The sequence below is a fragment of the Gavialis gangeticus genome, unplaced genomic scaffold (genome assembly GCF_001723915.1).
Source record: "Gavialis gangeticus isolate Ggan-Ray unplaced genomic scaffold, GavGan_comp1, whole genome shotgun sequence".
In the NCBI taxonomy this organism is placed as follows: domain Eukaryota; kingdom Metazoa; phylum Chordata; order Crocodylia; family Gavialidae; genus Gavialis; species Gavialis gangeticus.
This window is the reverse complement of record NW_017729025.1, coordinates 77563875-77577103: the sequence shown is the minus strand read 5'-3', so window position 1 is coordinate 77577103 and position 13229 is coordinate 77563875. Positions and strand designations below refer to the sequence as shown.

General features: G+C 41.9%; 1 protein-coding gene across 1 annotated transcript in view; it reads right to left on the bottom strand.

Moving 5' to 3' along the window:
• RYR3 (ryanodine receptor 3) overlaps nucleotides 1–13229 on the bottom strand; it is a 666405-nt gene that overhangs the window by 220560 nt on the left and 432616 nt on the right. Inside the window, exons 44-45 of the mRNA XM_019518966.1 lie at nucleotides 2684–2864; nucleotides 806–914 (exon numbers count right to left, since the gene is read on the bottom strand). Of these exons, the coding sequence (XP_019374511.1) occupies nucleotides 806–914; nucleotides 2684–2864 (290 nt within the window). The remainder of the gene's footprint in view (nucleotides 1–805; nucleotides 915–2683; nucleotides 2865–13229) is intronic.

The window sequence follows — 13229 nt, the reverse complement described above, 5'->3', positions numbered from 1 at the left end:
TTGGACATCCGCAAAAACTACTTCACGGTTAGGGCGGCTAGGAGCTGGAACCAACTTCCAAGGGAAGTGGTGCTGGCCCCTACCCTGGGGGTCTTTAAGAAGAGGCTGGATGCCTACCTGGCTGGACTCGTTTGAGTCCCGTTTCTCTTTTTGGGGTTTTTTGTTGTTCTCCCGCCCTGGCGAGGGGTCGGGCTAGAAGATCTACTAGGTCCCTTCCGACCCTTAATCTATGAATCTATGAATCTATGAATTAAAAGCAGTGTCAGACTAGGTCCTAGAGAGTCTACAGGTGTTGCCTGTTATGCAGGATAAAGCCTAATAGTAGACTTTAATGTAAAAGACTGACATTACTTACAGGTCTAACAATAATATAGGGCACTTTTACACATACTGTGGGGAGGGGCAGTGCTTTAATTAAAGTGGCTCTGAATGCTGCTTTAACTAAAGCACCGCTGTGCTTCCTGTATCAGCATCCCCATGCTTAAACAGGGTGGACTCAATTGACTCCAGAAGACTCAAGTAATCGAGTCTGATCTGATGTGCTGAAATTACAGTGTGTTGGAGCAGCCGCCATGATTGTGCATATGTGCCCATAGGTTTCGTGATGTACAGCAGACTAACACACAGGTACCTATGCCAGGTAAATCAAACTTCCAGAAAGAAACACATTTGAATAGAGACAAGTATACACAATGGTTTTGGTTTTCTTACAAATTATTTTTTAAGATTCTCTTTAAGAGTACTTTTTGTAGCTTCTCCAAAAGTACTTTTTGCACCTTCTGATCAAGAGATTGAGGCCACTTACATGCATTTCTGGTGCACAACGTCCAAGCAAGTCTATGAGAGCTGAATAAAATGACATGATTGCATTGCCCATGTGCACGATCTCTTCTTCCTCTTCACCTTCAGCAGCACTAAAAAGTAACCAACATACAGTCATATTTTTATGACATCATCAGCTTAACATATTTAGCAGTTGTTTACTTAGTATCTGTTTCTAAAGCACTGGGTTTCAATATGCAGATAATATTTTTGAAAAATCTTACAACTGATCTATGATCTTATAACTGATCTGGTACTTATAAATTAGAATAAGGCCCAATAGCTCCCTGGAAAAATAAAACCCATTTTATTCTCCAGTTATGTTGCTAGCAGTTGTCAAAAGAGGAGTTATCAGTTTTTAAGTAGTTTGCTCTAAGAACTATTACACTACATGCAAATGTGAGTATGTAGTCATAGATGAGGATGTGCTCATCAGAAAATTCTGTGACCATAAGTAATTCAAATAAAGTACTCTGCAATGTGATCTAGAAAAATATGTCTACACATTTTGGGGGTGCTGGGGGAGAACAAACATGGAGATGTGCTGCTTAGGTTGAGATCTGCAGACAACTCAGGAATTTAGACTGCTATGAAAATCTCCATCTTAACCTTTATTCCAAAGTAGTGTTTTTACTTCTGGAATTCTGAAAGTGTTGGATTTAACCAATATATATTATTGACAATATTTTGATGATAATATTGCTAGCGCAAGAGTGAGTGAAATGGAGCCCAGATGGGGCCTTCCTTCCCTAAAGACATCTGCAGACTTGGAAATGTGTAAGGGACACTTTCCATACATACTCGGGGTGAGGGCACTAGACCCCTGAAAGTTCTTTCCCTACCATTTGGCCTTGAGGGAAACACTACAGGAGGAACCTGTCAGACAGTCTACTTGGTAAGGGTAGGTGCAAAAGTAACCAAAGAAGAGCTGCTGGACTGGGGGAAGATCGTAAAACAAGGCCCAATTTCATTAAACCCATCACCTACCACTTGAATCTAGAATCAAATGGAGAGGATCTCCCTAGGGAAGCAGGACTCAGAGGGTGTCTGTAGATGCACTGGGAGGCTGCTCTGATGTGCTGTAATTACAACGTTTTGAAGCAGACTCGATTAACTGAGTCTGCTGCAGCATGCTAATTAGCATGCTCCAGCCAGCCTCTGCGTCTCATATATCAGCATCCCCATGCATCAAAATGGCAGTGGGGGCACTTTAAAGACTGTTGAATAAGACTTAGTTAAAGTGTCCCTACCACTATTTTGAAGCACAGGGATGCTGGACACTGATACATGAAATGCTCTGGGCACTTTAATTAGAGAGATGTTCAGAGCTGCTCTAATTAAAACACCCCCATGCCCCTGGAGCATGAATAAAAACACCTTTATTCCTTATCTTCTGCCATGTGCTGCATGCAAAGAAGAACCAGACTCCACCAAGTAGATGTACCTGGGAAGCAATCAAATAGTAAATCTTCATAAAATTCTTTGACTGCCCATGGTTTGGAATGGAATTTTACTCTCCTGAGTTGACTGGTGATTTGTTCCAACTCTCTACCTCTTCTGCCCTCACAACCTCTTCATGTCAGCTTTACACTATATCTGCTCCTTTGCTCCCTGCCCTCATTTCTCTCATCCTCCTTCCATTCCATGTTCCTGCTCTCCTCATTTTTCTTTCCTTTTAGCCTGCACTTATAGATTCTAGATTGGGAGCTCTTACGAGCCCTTTGACACTCACTTTTTCAATACCTTATGCAATAGGGCTCCATTCCTGGTTGGTTGGATTTTAGGCCCCACCATAAAAAAACATGTTATCTTTGGCCAGTAAACTATCATCTCTGCTAAGAAAACATCTACATTTACTTACCCTTCTCTTTTATAGCCCTGAGAGGGAAGGTCACGAGCTGGGTTCTCTGAGATTTTAATAGCTTCTTGCATGGCTGCAAGCAAACCATTTCCTCCTTCTCCCCTAAGGTCTGGACCAAAGCATTCTGGACGTCGAATAAGTAGCTTGACAACAACACTGGCATTTTCCTCAACACTTTCACCTGAAGACCAAAATAATATGTTATCCATGCTTATAAAACCCAATAAACCCAGTAGCATAACTGGAGTGGAACAAGAGAGGCACAATCCTTAGTTGCCACATATGAGGGGATGCCAGGATCCCCCTGATCTGGGAAGTCTTTGCCATGGCATGGCAGGCTGTGCTGACCTTGCCCACCATAGGAGTCAGGTAGCATAGGGCCACACAGAGCACTACATTTGGGGGGCAGGGGAAAATGGATCAACCGGGAACCTTTGCCAGACCAGGCGCAGCTTTGCTCTCAATATGAATATATGTGGGTGGGGGAAGGAAACAGGGCATCAGGATCTGCTCAGGAGGAAGCCCAGCCATGGGAGAACTGACCCTATGGATGCTGAGCAACTGCAGAAGCAGCAGCCAGCAAAGCTAAGATTTCCCTTCTTCTCACCCATTACACTGCACGCCCCCCCCACCCCGCCACACACAATGTGTGGTCAGCATACCCTCAGCACCCCCCCCCCCAACCCCTGCACCTCATTATGGGCACTTAATGAGCACTTTACACCACTGAGCAGAACTATGCCAAACTGACAGCACTGGAAGTGAATTTTTTATCTAAACAGAGCAATAATTTTGGAAATTAAACTTCCTCCCCTTGCCTTGCCAAAGTTCAACTATCCTAATGTGGATAATTCACTTCTAGAATTAGAAGATCAGTTCATTTTTTAGGACTGTCCCATCTCTTCTCTGCTGTACACTGGAAAGTTTGTGTAGAAAAGGCACTCATAACAAACATTAATTTTCAAACTACTACTAGAAAATGGCAACTTTCTGTTCACTGAAAAGTTGGGATAATCAAACTTGTGACTTCCAGCTACCATAAATTTATTACGATCTGACTACCAGCTCCTGAAGGTATTCATTCTCAGATTTAGGAAATACACTACAGGGAATAAGCCTGGCATAAGGAGAGATACTAATGACTTCATCGATGCACAGTGTATAAAACTCAGTACAGTTGCCAATAAGGATATTAGATATTTTAAGTAGCCAGGCATTTTGCAGGGGGAGGGGGGAAGTCAAATGATTTCAAATGGCCATCAAAACAAAGACTATTATTAAATCATGGGCCAAACACTAACCCACTTACTTCTAAGGGGTATGTATATAGCTACTAGGTGTCCAAAATAATTCAACACAATCCTCTTCTACCTAAGAAAGCCACTAGGATGTCTGGATTTCTTTGCATCTCAACGTTGACCTTCTGAGCATGTTCAAAAGTTCTCCCCCAAGGTTTCTACCTCCACATATCCTCTGTTGTAATCCTAATCTGCCTGGGAAGCATTTAAATTCTGTCAGACTAGGTTCTAGAGAGTCTACAGGTGTTGCCTGTTATACAGGATAAAGCCTAATAATAGACGTTAATGTAAAAGACTGACATTACTTACAGGTCTGACAATCATATAGGGCACTTTTACACATGCTGCAGGGGAGGGGCAGAGACTAAAATTCCCAAATTTTTAGTCTCAGGAAAAAAACATCATAATTAGATACTCTATAAGGAGGAGGAGAATGGGTGATGACCCACCCACTTTTCAGCTCAGTATCATAGTCATTAGGACATTTGCCCAGAAACTGGGAGACCCAGATTCTATGTCCTCCTGTGCCAGAGGGTTTCAATCCACTTCTCCTACTTCCCAGAAAAGCATCCTAACCACCAGGCAGGGCCAACATCAGCCTCCACTCCTCCTATTAAAGCTTGCCCAGACTCATAGGGCCAGAAGGACAGCATGCAAGAGGGGTTGTGACTCTGTGTCCAAGTGAGAAGGAGGCAGGTTGTTGGCATGCAGAAGGACAATTCTGCAATGCCATGTAAGGGAGGGAGACCTAGGTCTCCTTTTCCCAATCTTTCCACATTGTGTCAATAAGTATTCAGTGTAAGCCTCTACCCACAAAATGGGCATGATGCCCTCTTCCTTCTCCTTCTTATTTTGATGTTATTCTTAGAGTAAACCAGATACCTATATGACTTAGCAGCATATGGATCCTCCACTGATAGAGCAGGAAAACACTATGTACCTTCTTAGGTGGATTAGGATCAGGACTGCCCTGTCAAAATAGGAGAGCTATGTGTCCATGCAGGGTGGTTTAAGATTGACCTCTGGGCATAATAAGTTGTCCATTGAGAAAATAGATGTGCCTTATTGGATAGGTCAGGATTGCATTCCTGAGCCAAGATGCCTAATTTTTGCACCAGCTCTAGGAAAGATTTAGAGCTGAAATAGGATTTAGAACCATGTCCTCTACCTTTTGGCACAGAGAACATTCTATGCAATTCAGAAGTTAAATTTTCTCAGCAGGACTAAAGACTGTCAAGTCATCTTTAAGATTAGATATATCTGACCTCAGGATATAGTAAGTTAACTACAATAAAAACATATCTCAAATTATTTTCAATGTATGTTTAGGTAGGGATAAATGTGTTCCACTTGCTATATGAAGTCTTTAAATAGAGTCTTCAGTTTCTACGTATAATCCATATTACAGCACACTTTAAGCATTTCAAATCTTGCACCATCCTGCTTACAATCACAGCAATGGCTCTGCTTTGGAATAGATCCTTCCAGCTCTCATGTTGTGTTACCTACAACTAAAATACTGAACTATAGATTTTTATAAACAACTCTGAGTAATTTGGGCATTTTCTGTGGCCATCTCACAGGCTCAAAAAACACTGATACCAAGCAGTATTTTTATTCATCACAACACTTCCTAACACTTAGCTGTACACCAAGTACCCAGTGATTCTGCAGCTTTGAATACATACATTAATCAGTGGGGTGCTGCAGCACACTGGTTTCAGAATCAGGCTCCAATGCAAATACAATTAGATTACAACTTTATTTTTAAAAACTGCTGACAGTGGTGATTGCTAACTTATCTCCACTCATGTTTTACATAACCTATGTTTGAATAAAGAAGTGGTTGAGTAGTCCATGCCCAGTTGCTGCCACTGTTAAACAGTACCTCTTAAATCTTTGCAGTACATATCTGAGGCAGGAAACTATTATTAAGGCCTTGTTATACATTAATTTTAGGCAGCTCCTGGAGCTCTTAACCTCTGGATTGCCTACACATTAACATCTGAAACACAGTTTAGGTGGCATAAAATTCAGGTTTTGAACACACTTTAGGTGGCTTAAAGTCACACAGCTTGTAACCCAAGGGTGGGCAAAATGTGGCCCATGGGCCAGATGCAGCCTGCCAGGCCATTCTATCCAGCCCATGGGGCCTCCAAAAAATTTAGAAAATTAATATTTCTCTGCCCCTGGCTGCCTGTCATGCGGCCCTTGATGACTTGCCAAAATCAATGAGTGGTCCATCACCCAAAATAATTGCCTGCCCCTGTTGTAACCACTCCCCACAGATGAGCCACCCAGGTTGCAGTCTTTCAGCATCCAAGGATGCAGTGTCCCTTCCCTCACCCTCCTGTTCTTTGTGAACAAACTTTCCACTTCCTGAACTCTACCACTCAGGGAGGTGGAGGGGGTTCTGGCACCAAGCCAACTCCCCCTCCCACTCCTGGGGATGTGACCTTCCCACCTTCAGGGGTGAAACCCCATGCAAACACCCTGCAGAGCAGGTCATGGGGCATAGACAGGTCTGGGATGATACTCTCTTTTTAAATTCTTTTTTTTACTTCTATTTATTTTTTCTTTCAGTGACTGACTTCCTTCATTTCACCACCCATTTCCCAACCCCATTTTCTTCTCATACCTTCATTACCCACCCCATCCCATTAACTCTGTGCCTTCCAGCTTCATGTTCCTATTCCCACAATTCATCTCTCACATCCTTGCCCCTCCTAGAGCGTGGATAGAAGCCTGCCCTGGCTTACCATCTCTCTTGCAGCAACTCACAGCTATAGTTCCTAGTCTGGCCCCTGTTTGCTAACCCTCTAGTGACAAGTCACAGCTGTGCAGGTTGGGGACAGCCAGTAAGGTGTGACTGCTCCAAACTCTACCTAGCACTGACACCAATCAACATTTGAGTAGGTCAAAGTGCAACATGTAACAAGGTCCTTGGGAAAGATACAGACACACTGGGTGCATTGACATGTGCTGCTATGGCGCTGTTGATAGTGCACCATCATTTAGCGTTTCCTTTTGGAAGCACTAAAAGATGGCACAGTAACAGCCCATACTGCACCATGTGCTCTGCACACAGTTATTTTTAGGCACTACATTACCATAGTGATGAACTACAACAAGGGAGTGTGTTGCTATGGTGCCATAGCTGCGGCATCATGGTTTTTACCTGTGGACACTATTATGCTGTAGCATGTTGCTATGGTGACATAGCATCACACATTGCACCCACTGATTAATGGTCTGTCTTCAGAAGTGCAGGACACCTGCAGCTCCCATTGAAGGCACTGGAAGCTTCAGGTACTGAGAGTTACTCAAAACTGGGCCATAATTATCCTGCCTAATGTCTCATCAAAAGTTTATGAGAAATAAACCATGCTTTCTAGATTAGCAGTCAAGTGCTAAAGCAACCCTTCATTCTCTAGCCCAATGTACTTAATTTTACCACCATTTAGAGTATCATGTCAGAATGAGAATAATAAGAATGTCTTCAATTTAATCATTAAAAAAATAATATTAACAAAATATATTTATAAAACTGACACTAAAACAATGCATTTTCAGCTGTCCTCAAAATCCCATTTTAAAGCCCTAACCATTTTTTCCACAGCTACATCATTAACTCAACTATTGGTTTTGTTTCCTGTAATACAGTAGTTGAACAATTAATAAAAGGAGAAATTAATTTAGAAGCACATTTCATATATGTAATCCGCTTAAGTAGCAATCATGGTTCAATTGATTTTTAAATTCAGATTATTGTTTGTTAATTTCAGTCTTCAAATTTGTAGACAGGACAACCAAAATGTCAAAGAAGTCAATTTTAGAGTGCAGAGGAAAATGCACAAAAAAACCCAACTGGCAATAACTAATTGGGTTCAGACTGGACCCTGAAAGGATAGGATTTTAAGATGTTAACAAGCTATAGGTGGAGTTAGGGGAGATGTAGTTTGTCTTCCCACTTCCTTGCTGAAGGTAACTGTCTTGCTGGAGGTTCTCTAGAGAACTGGCAGAGGCTGCATATTTTCAGAGCATGGTTGTCAAAGGCGACTTCAGCTACCCAAACACCTCGTGGGAAGAGATGTGATCAGTTGCGAAGCTTCCCCGCTTGCATTGAAGAGCTCTATCTGATTCAAGAAATCTATGGGCCGACCAGGGTAAGGCACTCCTGGGCTTTTTCTGGCCAAAGGAGATGATTTAGCGAGCAACCTGAGGATCAAAGGGAAGCTAGGTGACAGTGACCATGAGACAACCACTTTCTCCATCCAACACAAGACAGGGAAATCAGTCAGCAGGGTAGAAATCCTTGATGTTAGGAAAACTGTCTTCTACAAGCTTAGGAGATTGGTTGGTGGGGCCCTGCAGGACCATGACCCGATGGGGAAGGGAATCCAAGATGAATGTTCACTAGGCCTGTGCAAGTTGGCAGCAATCCGATTCGGCTTCAGATCCGGCCGCTTTTGATGGCCGTGATCCTACCTGGAGCTCTGGACCAGGTTTCTGCCTCGATCTGGCCAAAGCAGGTGCGAAGCTTCAGAGCCACCTCGAAGATCTGGCCATAGGGTATAATGGGGAAACAATGAAATATCTATAACTTTGTTGTTTTTGTCTAATTTGGATGAAACTTGCAGGAATGGTAGCTTTTGCTGAGAGCATGAAACCTGTCAAGTTTCCTGACTTCCATCACTTATAAGCTTCTCTCTTCAATTTCAGGAGGTCCAATACTTCCCTTTTGAGTCAAGGGGGTCTCCCAGCCCTTTTCCTACCTATGATCAGGTAACTCACCACCTGGATAAGGGAGATGAGGCTGATGTCATATACTTGGGTTTCAAAAAGGCCTTTGACTTGGTCTCCCATGATGTCTTCATGGAAAAACTGGGGAACTGTGGCCTCGACAACTTAACGGTCAGGTGGCTAGGAAACTGGCTCTGAGGCAGGACCCAGAGAATATTAATTGACAGAATTGAGTCAACATGGCATATGGTGACAAGTGGCATTCCTTAGGGTTTGGTACTTGGACCAGTGCTTTTTAACATATTCATTAGTGATTCAGAGTTGGGTGTTAAATGCATACTGGCAAAATGTGTGGATGACACCAAATTATGGGGGAGTGTGGTCATGCTAGAGGATAGGCTGGGGATACAGGCTGACCTGGACAGGCTCACAAGGTGAGCTGATCAAAATCTGTTGATGTTTAACACCAAGAAATGTGAAGAGCTCCATCTGGGGAGAAATAGTCTGTAACACACGTACAGGCTTGGCGGTGCTACACTTGATAGCACCACAACTGAAAGAGACCTGGGGGTTGTGATAGACCATAGAATGAACATGAGCCACCAATGTAATGCCATAGCAAGGATAAGGATGTCATGCTCCCGCTCTACTCAGCTTTGGTGAGGCTGCAGCTGGACTACCGAGTCCAGTTCTGGGTGCCGAACTTCAAGAAGGATGTGGAGAAGCTTGAGAGAGTGCAGAGAAGGGCTACATATATGATTAGAGGTCTGGAGAGCAAGTCATATGAGGAGAGGCTGAGACATGGGACTGTTCAGCCTGGAGAAGAGAAGACTTAGAGGGGACTTGGTGGCAGCCTATAAATATATAAAAGGTGCAAGTCAAGGCCTGGGGGAGCATTTGTTCACCAAGGCACCCCAGGGGAAGACAAAGAATAATGGTCACAAATTGCTAGAGGATCACTTTAGATTGGACATAAGGAAAAACTTCTTTATAGTTCAAGTGTCCAGGGTCTGGAACAGACTTCCCAAAGAGGTGGTACAAGCACCTACTCTGGCAATCTTGAAAAAACATCTGGACGCTCACCTTGCTGGTGTCATCTGACCCCAGCAGTCTTTCCTGCCTAAAAGCAGCGGGGTCAGACCTGTTGATCTTGTGAGGTCCCTTCCAGCCCCTAACATCTATGAATCTTGCTGGTAGAATGAAAACATAGTGGTACACATAGCTATACAGGTATCTGAAGGCAGCAAACAGATACTGACTTTTAATGATTTTTTTCAAAACTACTGCCAAAAAGTATTTTTCATTTTAAAAAATCAGTATCAAAAAAATATATATACATATATACAAACAAATGTGCACGCACGTAAAATATATATGTATTATGCAGGGTGGGACTAAAGGGAGAGTAATGGCATGGATGCATCTTCCCCACCCCTTTGATTTCTGCCCCATCAGCAGCTTCACTGAGGGAGCCTGATTGCCTAGCACAATGTTAGACTGGGCTGGGGGGAGACAAGGGACCTGGTTAAAGGGAAACTGGGAAAAGGAACAGATGGAGAGATTTAAAGGGGATAGAGGATTGACCGTTTACCCTTGGGGAGGGGAAGGGAGCCCCCCCCTCAGTACCCAGTCTGTACTTGAAGGAGCAAACACAGTCTATAGCACTACAACTGCTCCATGTATACTGGGGTCCAGAGCCACCTATGCCTGCAGCTCCTTCCACCAGTCCTGGTAACGTGCAAGAAGCAAGAAACTTTGCATCTTCTGCTCGTGCAGCCACAGCAGAGCATGCTGCTCAGAGCAGCCGGAGAAGGGGCTGCCAGAGGGTGGAAGGAGGCCAGCATGCTATTCGCTCTTCCCCAGGCACCAATGGCTGCCCCCTTCCACCTTCTGGCAGCCCCTGCACTGGGTAGCATGCTCTGCTGCATGCAGACTTTTCAGTTTGGCTTGTCCCCCTGCTTTTTGCATGCTCCCAAGGCTAGTGGAAGGAGTCATGGGGTTAGGTGGCTCTGGATCGTTGGTGTGCAGGTCTCTGAAGAAGCAGTTGTGGCAGTAGAGGTTGCACTTGTTCCCTCAGGTCATGTTTCCTTAGTCATGGTGTTATTCTCTGATTCTGAGGCAAGGATATTTTGTGATATCTTTTATTGGACCAACTGTATAGTTGAGAAGGGCTGTTGGACAAACGTTCGGGCAGTCGGTGCCCCTTCTCAAGTTATCTGGTCCAACAGCTCTCCCAACTATATGGGTGGTCCAATAAATAATATTACAGAAAATCCTTCCCAGAGACTTAAAACTTAGCATTCGTCAACAATGAGTGAAAAGCATCTCAATGGACTGGCCATGTTTAACATGGACTCAGATGTGAAAATCTCTTTTAGTGAAGTGACAGTTAAACACACTGTCAAGATGCTCAAGAAAGTTTGATTCTGTTTTAAGAACCCAAATAATCAGGTAATTAGAAATGAATGTACATCTTTTATTATTTGCCCAGTCTGTTGTGTTTTATACTTAATGTACAATATAGCAAATCAATGCACATTCCAATAAAGTAATTTTTACTTTAAACTGAATAATATAGTTATTGGACTCTCACATATTAGTTAAAGTTCTATTTTCTTTTTAACTGGGGAAAAATGATGTATCAAACCATCTGCCCCCCTGTTTTCTCCCCACCTTCCAAAATCCTAGATCTGCCCATGTATATTATATAAATGTTAAAATAGAGCAACCCTCACTGTGTAACAATTTGTGGACAACATATTTCCTTTTTCCTTTGCTCACGGTTAAATTTTGAGTGTTACTTAAGTTTCATAACTGCTGTTAGTTAAGTAAGATTTACTTTATAGATATTATCCCATTTTTTACAGAGAAGATACTTGGAACACATGGGAGTTGAGTGGTTATGAGGATCAGGTCACACAGTGAGCCAGGGAAGTAGCAAAGGTATATTCAGAATCCGGAAGTCCTTACTTACATTCCAGCTCTAGCTCATCATATTTATGATGACCACTTCAAGTAACATCAAGGACAAAACATCCGTAGTAAGAAAAAAAAAAGACATTGCCACAAAAGGTAATATAGTGAGAGGCTATAACAATGAAAACATGGTAAACAGATGTTGGCTATGAAACTATTTCAATGTGATGAAGGGATGCTGTTTGATACACTTGAAAAAAAGCATACACTTTTAATAATTAGGAAGGGAAAAATATGCAAAGGAGAATAAATCTTTCCTCTGTTTTGCAGTTACAGATCTAAATGAAAACATAGCATTAAAATTTAGTTTTCAAACAAAATGCGAGACGTAGTTTCTGATCTCTGTATAGTATTTGCAATATACTTTTAAGTTATATGATTTCTTGGCTCTAGAGAGGTATACGTCTTTGAAAATCACTGTTATGATTCTTATGTTGATGATGATTCTTATTTTTATGTTATGATCATCAGCCTAAAGTGGAAATATCCTGGGGAAAATATCCTTGATTAAGTTTTTGCTTAATTAAAAAAAGCTAAAAACCTAGAGAATTATTTCTTCAACACTTGATAACAGAAAATCCTTGTAAGGGGACATTAAATTTGTTTTGACTCAATGCTTAAAAAAAAATTAGAGCTCTTTTATAGGTATTATACAGTGTCTGTTTAATTGATTTGAATTTTTCTTGTAATATTATAGTTAGTTTTTTAAACTACTTATGAATTTTAAGGATTTTTTTGTTTAGGCACAATGTTATTTTTTCATATTTTTGTTATAACTACAACAAATGCACATTATATCAAATGCACTATTATATTAGATGCATTATTATATTAAATACATTATATTTTATGCACTATTATTATAGCATATATTAAATATTTGTCATAGTTAAATACACACACTATATGATTACATATACACAGGCTGGCAGACAAGGTTAATTAGGGGGCACAATTCTGCCATCTGTCTTTTTTATTTTTACATTTAAAATGAAAAGTTCAATAATGAGAAAACACATACATGATACTCTAAACATCTGGGGTTCAATCTTAAAGACTTTAGTTGGGCAAAGCTCCCAATGATAACTATGGCTATTTTTGTCAGCTCCATCTGGGAAAGTTAAGTTAAGACAGAATAGGAACTTCAAGATTGGACTTGTAGGTTGAAACTGGCAGGAATTGCAATAATCAGCAAACACCAAGGATGGCCCTACTGCATCTACTAGACACCTAAAGACTTTGGGGGCAAGGAAGGTAAGTGTCTAGCTTAGATGAACAATCCTTTCCATGCAGGGAGGCACCCAGGAAGGCATACAGCAATCCCAATGGTAAATCAATAGGTAGCCCAGCCTTAGAGAACTGCCTCATAGAAACATCCAGATCAGTCCTTATAGCTAAGAGAGGAGGCATCCTAATAGGATCCAATTCCTCAAATGGAATATATCTACCTAAACCAGACAGTCTGACAGAGAATAACATTCTCTTCAGCACATCCATATGCAAAGATTAGAACGGGGGGGGGGGGGGGG